Source organism: Engraulis encrasicolus, chromosome 20 (genome assembly GCF_034702125.1).
Source record: "Engraulis encrasicolus isolate BLACKSEA-1 chromosome 20, IST_EnEncr_1.0, whole genome shotgun sequence".
NCBI classification, from domain to species: Eukaryota; Metazoa; Chordata; class Actinopteri; order Clupeiformes; family Engraulidae; genus Engraulis; species Engraulis encrasicolus.
The window spans coordinates 51326588-51333139 of record NC_085876.1 but is presented as its reverse complement, the minus strand read 5'-3'; the positions used below and the strand labels follow the sequence as shown (position 1 = coordinate 51333139).

At 42.5% G+C, this 6552-nt stretch overlaps 1 protein-coding gene across 1 annotated transcript; it reads left to right on the top strand.

Annotated features, from left to right (window-relative positions):
* Positions 1–849: 849 nt before the first annotated feature.
* cfap90 (cilia and flagella associated protein 90) lies at positions 850–4308 on the top strand. Its single transcript, XM_063186093.1, has 3 exons — positions 850–1065; positions 1314–1427; positions 4052–4308. Exons 1-3 carry the CDS (start codon positions 946–948, stop codon positions 4232–4234), a joined length of 417 nt encoding a protein of 138 aa, XP_063042163.1. The 5' UTR covers positions 850–945; the 3' UTR covers positions 4235–4308.
* Positions 4309–6552: the final 2244 nt, after the last annotated feature.

The following is a 6552-nucleotide window of genomic DNA, read 5'->3' as shown; positions in this document are numbered from 1 at the left end:
GACATGCAGTAGGCCTACTTAACAGAATGTAGCATGCAGAGGGGCATCTTGGCAGCACAATGCAGAGCAAGAGAAAGGGAAGGGAAGGGGTCTGGGATGTGTGAGAGAATACTGGTGGTTCACCTTGGAGTGAAACAATATATATTTTTTATTGCTATTGCATCGATACTGCATCGACCTGTTTATTGCTACTGTTGGTATGCCTACTATTTTGCTGCAGATGAGTTCAACATTATCTATCAGTTCACACAGCGCAGTCAGTTCAGGCTTTTGTTTAAACTGGTATGAAAGAAGAGATGCATTGTTTACACAATTTAAAAAAAAAAAAAACTAAAAAAAAACAAGACAAAGTAGCTAAACCAGACAAATTCATATTATATGTGTAGCCGAATGGAGCTTCCAGTGTGGCCTTCCCCGACTTCTATTTTACTGTAACATCAGTGTAGGGTGTAATGATACTCTGTGACCACTAGATAGCAGTGTGGGGTTGCTGTATTCAGAACCCTTCATGTTCATTCAGAGCAGAGTAGATGACAGGTCATTTTGCACTACAGGTAGGCCTATAAGAATTCATTGTTGGGATGCAACTCCTCAGGTAGGTGCTATAGGCAGTTAGGCTACTACTAGTTAGTTGAACCCCAACACTTTGCCATTGACTTCCTATCAGGGTGATATCAAAAACAATGCTCGACTGAATGACTAAATGAAAATAAATGTCCTGCGCGCACATTAGTGACAAGTGACAACTAGGTCACATAGGCTCTTAAAAAAAGTCACAGGACAACACAGCCCTATATTATCTGTTGCATGCACGCTGGCTACGTCATCAGCTCCCCGCACGCTGCTGTCAGGTCTGCTCTCAGCTGTCCAGCGCGTAACTAAGCAACTGGGAGACGCAACGTTGCTGTTCTGCTGATAACGGGTTTTAAAGTCTCAACTTTAGAAATGGACTTACTTTCTCAAGCAGACAAGAAACCACTCTCTACTCTGTCCGTATTTAGTTTTATCCCATCAAGGAGATCTGAGCAGAAAGAGTTGACCTATTACAACTTCGATAATCCTCGGGTAAGGATAAACATTATTCCCGTTAACACTGTAACTTAAGCAATGCGCCAAGGCCATGTAGGCTATTGATAAGTGTCTGATCTCTGTGTCAACTCTGTTGTCTATCAATTAGGCTAATTATTTCCAGTGCATTTAAAAGTGCGCATGCACAGTAAAATAAACGGGTTGCAAGTCGATTGCGAACGCAGTAGCCTAGATAGGCCTAGAGAAGATGCCAGAGATAAGTTACTGTCGCTTGTCATCCTCAGGCTAAAGACGTTCCCCAGTATGACTTGTATCGACACACTGAAGGTTATGACAACAAACTGCACCGTGACGACAGACAGCATGCAAAAGGCAGAGGCCTGGACTTCAGCAATGAGGTAAGAAACGGCAGCGAAAACAAAGCTCAAATACCAACTTCATCGCATCTAAGTTTGATAGGCCTACTGTGATGATCACCCACAACAAACAATATGATGATCAGAAGTTAAAATCCAGCACTCAATAGACCAGGTAGGCTTATAATAAATAGTAATAATAATAATAATAATAGTAATAATAATAATGATAATGATGATGATGATGATGATAATAATAATAGGCCTAATAATAATAAAAAAATAATAGGGTATATTTTAAGTGCCTTTTAAGATAGGCTACCCCAATTAAAATAAGATAATAATTTAAGAGAAAAAATAAAATATAGTTACAAGAATAAAATAGAATACATATGAATAGGCCTATAAAATAAAATAATACAAAAAACAAAAAAAATTAAAGGAAGTGGAAGTGCATGTCACACTTAACATGTAGTTTGGGTACCATCATTAGTGGGAATTATCCAAACAAAAGAAATTGATTGAAAGTGTAGTAAATACCGGTATTAGGTGCATGTCTGCACAGCATAAACTGCTCTTCATTTTACTCAGACAGGAGTGCACCACCAAGTTAGGCCCTTGTTTTGAATGTTTTCTTTTCCTGGGCTAGACCCGATATTAATTAGGCTACAGCAGGCTTGTAAGCACAGCACACACTGAAATGGTTGTTCATGCCAGGGAGAAAAAAAAAACACGGGGGTGACGAAACTCAACGAAACTCAGAGGAAAGCGAAGAGCTCCCAAAGAGGAGACAGAAATAACCGAGCAGCGTGCCTGAACTCACAGCTGAACCAGAGGAGCAGTTATTAGTTGGTTTGTTTTTCTCTAAAATGGGTATTTTATATTGCCAAAAGACATGCGTGCAACTGGGATCTACAAACACATCAAAAACGTACAATGTTTAGTTTTTTTAACCAAAAAAGTTGCAGTCTCCACAGGCTGGATATAGTACGGGCTGATATGATATAACACAACACAGTGCACAGGCTGATATCATGATATAACACAACAGAGGTAGTGCACAGACTAGAGTATATAATGATTAAGCAATATGACCCGAGTGGGAGGGATGATGTTGACGGATATCCTCCCTAGTGTGGTTCGGCCATAGGCACGAAGCCGAAGGCTGAGGTGTGATGAGTCTCCGGGGATGATGTCCACCTAGACATCATCCTCCTTGCCGACGCGTAGAATGCCGGTAGATCGCGTCTCATCCAATCAGATATTCCAAAATAAATTGACCGGATCTAACTATTGTATAATAACTTACTGTATAACGCAACACAGTGGACAGGCTGATACCATGATATAACACAACGTGGTGCCATGGCTCAGTGGTTAGAGCGCTGGCCTTTCAGTGTTGCAGGTTCAAATCCCACCTTCACCAGCACCTTCATCCATGATGCCCTTGAGAAAGGCACCTAGTAGTAACCCCATATTCTTTTGTGTGTGTGTGTGTGTGTGTGTGTGCGTGCGTGCGTGTGCGTGTGTGTGATTTTTGTCAATGCCTTACATGTATGTTTAGTTTAACTGCACATTGGAGACTGGTCAAACACAATTTCAAACTTCTGTGCTACTAACCCTGTTACATAGATTTTGACACTAAAGTACACTTGACTTGATATTGCTCCAGGACCTGTAACCAACACCCTGTACCTAAAAGTGATTAGAGCACTGGTCTTTCAGTGTTGCGGGTTCAAACCCAACCTTACCATCACAATCCATGAAGTGGCCATGAGCAAGGCACCTAACCCCATATATTGCTCCAGGAGCTGTAACCAATACCCTGTACCTAAATGTGGCTTTGGAGAAAAGCGTCAGGCAGCAAAGTGTAATGAGGCGATGTGTCATGTGGTTGCAGGAGGCGTCGAGGTCCTTATATATCTAAAAAGATGTGTCATGTGGGTCCTTATATATCTAAAAAGATGTGTCATGTGGTTTCAAGATGTGTAATGTGGTTCCTTATATATCTAAAAAGATGTGTCATGTGGTTTCAAGAGGCGTCAAGGTCCTTATATATCTAAAAAGATGTGTGATGTGGGTCCTTATATATCTAAAAAGGGCAGCCATGGCCTAGTGGTTAGAGAGTTGGTCTTTCAATCAAGGGGTTGCTGGTTCGGATCCCCCACGACCTCTCCCTACACCTCCATCCATGGCTGAAGTGCCCTTGAGCAAGGCACCTAACCCCACATTGCTCCAGGGACTGTAACCAATACCCTGAAAAATAATAGTTGTAAGTCGCTTTGAACAAATGAAAGCGTCAGCTAAGTGAAATGTAATGTAATGTAAAAAGATGTGTCGTGTGGTTTCAGGAGGCGTCGAGGTCCTTATATATCTAAAAAGATGTGTCATGTGGTCCTCATATATCTAAAAAGATGTGTTGTGTGGTTTCAAGAGGCGCCTAAGTCCTTATATATCTAAAAAGATGTGTGATGTGGTTTCAAGAGGCATCGAGGTCCTTATATATCTAAAAAGACGTGTAATGTGGTTTCAGGAGGCCTCGAGGTCCTTATATATCTAAAAAGACGTGTGATGTGATTTCAGGAGGCCTCGAGGTCCTTATATATCTAAAAAGATGTGTCATGTGGTTACTTATATATCTAAAAAGATGTGTCATGTGGTTTCAGGAGGCCTCGAGGTCCTTCCCGGTGTTGTCTTCTTCGGAGTACGGACGGCGCTTCCCTCTCAGCCCAAATTACCACCCGGGACGACGCTTCTTCCGCGTCAACTACGTCCGATCCGAGTTCTTCACCAAAAACGGCATCACGAAAAGCGTGGAGGAAGGATACGGATCCGTGGTGCCCGTTTGAGATGCCCCTGTGGTGCCCGTTTGAGATGCCCCCTGGTTGTGTAATGTGAAAATATATACACGTAGTAACAAAGAGGTCGCCTTGGACACTTATTTCCACTTGTGATTGGTTGTTTTTTGTCTTCTACGTGTGATTTAACCCTTTAATGCAGAGGTGCTATTATAACCGTATTGTCACCAACAAGGTACTGACATGTTTTAGTCAGTTACTTAAGACTCTTCTTGGTAATGTCATAGCAATGTTGTTATCTATGTAGTTAAGCAAATAGTGAATGAGATCCCTGGTGATGATACCATCTGCATGAAAGTTACAGTAACAAAAGATTTTGCCGTGAAAGTAGGGCAGCAGTAGCCTCTCGACGCCATGCTCTGTACTCCACCCAAAGATTTTGGCTCCGCACATCGTCTGGCAAAAGCCTCGAGCTCGGTTCTCTCAGTGTTTCGCCAATCAGCAAACAGTTGAGAGTGGTGACGTAGAACTCACCCGCGAGCTCCGTTACTGATTGGTTAAGGTAACTATATTCACACTTTCGTTTTGTTATTTGTATGCTTTTGCGACGCTATAACGTAACAGGCATGCTAATAAAGCACAATATGGGTTTTAATTTGAGTTTGGAACTTCAATTAATTTAAATGATAGAGTAAGATCAGACCATCTCCCATCGTCCACGGAGACGGATTCCTCATGGCTTTTGCCAGACTGATTGACGGAGTCAACAGTCGGCTATTCGCCCGGGCTAGGGCAGCAGCATGACAGATTTTCTGCAATTGAGAATGAGACACTATGCTTCTGATGCTGCTGCTATTCAGTGTCATGTTTTGTTCTCAGTGAATGACAAAAGACCAACAAAGGTCGGCGTCTGCGCCTGCACTAAACACCCGTGTATTGCTTGATGCGTGCACTCCCAAAAAGTAGTAATCACTCAAGATAATGGAAAAAGGAGGTGCACACAAGGCTTGTGTGAAAAAGTGTATTGAAGCCGAAATTAAACAACAGAAGTCTGAGGTTAACTGGAGAAACAGACGTTTCGGAGCTAGTCCATTCGCAATGTCTCCAGTAGCTAGTGTCTCCACTACTGGAGACATTGAGAATGGACTAGCTCCGAAACAAGCCTTGTGTGCGCCTCCTTTTTCCATGTTTTGTTCTCAGACACTTAATTTATATTGCCACAACTTTTCAGCCGGGTAGAACTAACAATAACACAGAGACTGCATGGGTGGAACGGGGTCAGGGGTGGGCAATTATTTTGGCCAAAGAGCCACATTGGGTTTACAATATTGACTGAAGAGCGAGATGTCCCAGACAACTTGCCTGTGTCAATAATAAGAAATAGTGTAAGTGTAAGCTATGCTATTCCTGCACATTGTAATGAAAAGTAGGATGTAGCCAATGTAATACCCCTGTTTTGGGCCATTTTAAGAAGTTTGAGGCACCGTATGACTACGTCGTTAAAAGTTGTCTTTCTTGTTAAGGCTCTGCGGGCCCCAAGAAATGGCTCAGCGGGCCGCATGTGGCCCCCTGGGTCTGACTTTGCCCACCTCTGAACTACGTGGTGTGGAATATGTCGTATTTCACAGAAGCCTCTAACTCAAGTTTGTCAAAGGTCTGTTTTCAACATTCAGACAGGAACGAGAGCCGTGCGTATACAGTATATATACAAAGTCTTTAATGAATAAGAAAATGGTGCTTTCCAACATGGTAACACTCCAGTATTTTTTTTGTATTTATATTCTTACAAAATCTGCTCATCTGTAAAACTTTCTCCTGGCTGCACAGGCCAGGGGCTGATACACACTAAGGACATAACAGACAGCTCGGCGTGGTAACACTTTAGAATAACGGCATTTCAAAAGCTTAACATAACAGACAGACACAGCACAGCCGCAGCGGTCCGGAAAAGGCTCTTTTCCACTGCCGATTTCCTGGTAGGCCTACAGCTCGACACAGCGCGACTCGACCGCCACTTATTACTTTTCGATTGGGCACGACAGAAAAACTGGCAGTGGAAAAGAGACTAAAGTGTCTCCTGGAAAGAGCAGACAATTTCAGAAAACTCCTGCAGACTGACCCTTTCGCTGTTTTTCTTTAATACACAACGTTGGTCAGTGTGCTGGAGTTTTTTCAAATTGTCTGCTGATGGTAAAACTGTTGTCGTTTATTAAAAAAAAGCAGCGAAATAGTCAGTGTGCTGGAGTTTTTTCCAAGTTGTCTGCTGAGTGACCCATGGGCCATCTCCGACACACCTGCCAACTGACGTGTGTCAAAAAAATACAAGTTTTCCTCCAAAGAGCAGAAGAGATTAACCTATTGGAAATAGA

Coding starts and splice junctions, on each gene's coding strand:
- cfap90 (XM_063186093.1), top strand. CDS start 946: ATGGACTTACTTTCTCAAGCAGACAAGAAACCACTCTCTACTCTGTCC. Junction 1,066..1,313: donor ACAACTTCGATAATCCTCGG/GTAAGGATAAAC, acceptor TGTCATCCTCAG/GCTAAAGACGTTCCCCAGTA. Junction 1,428..4,051: donor GCCTGGACTTCAGCAATGAG/GTAAGAAACGGC, acceptor ATGTGGTTTCAG/GAGGCCTCGAGGTCCTTCCC.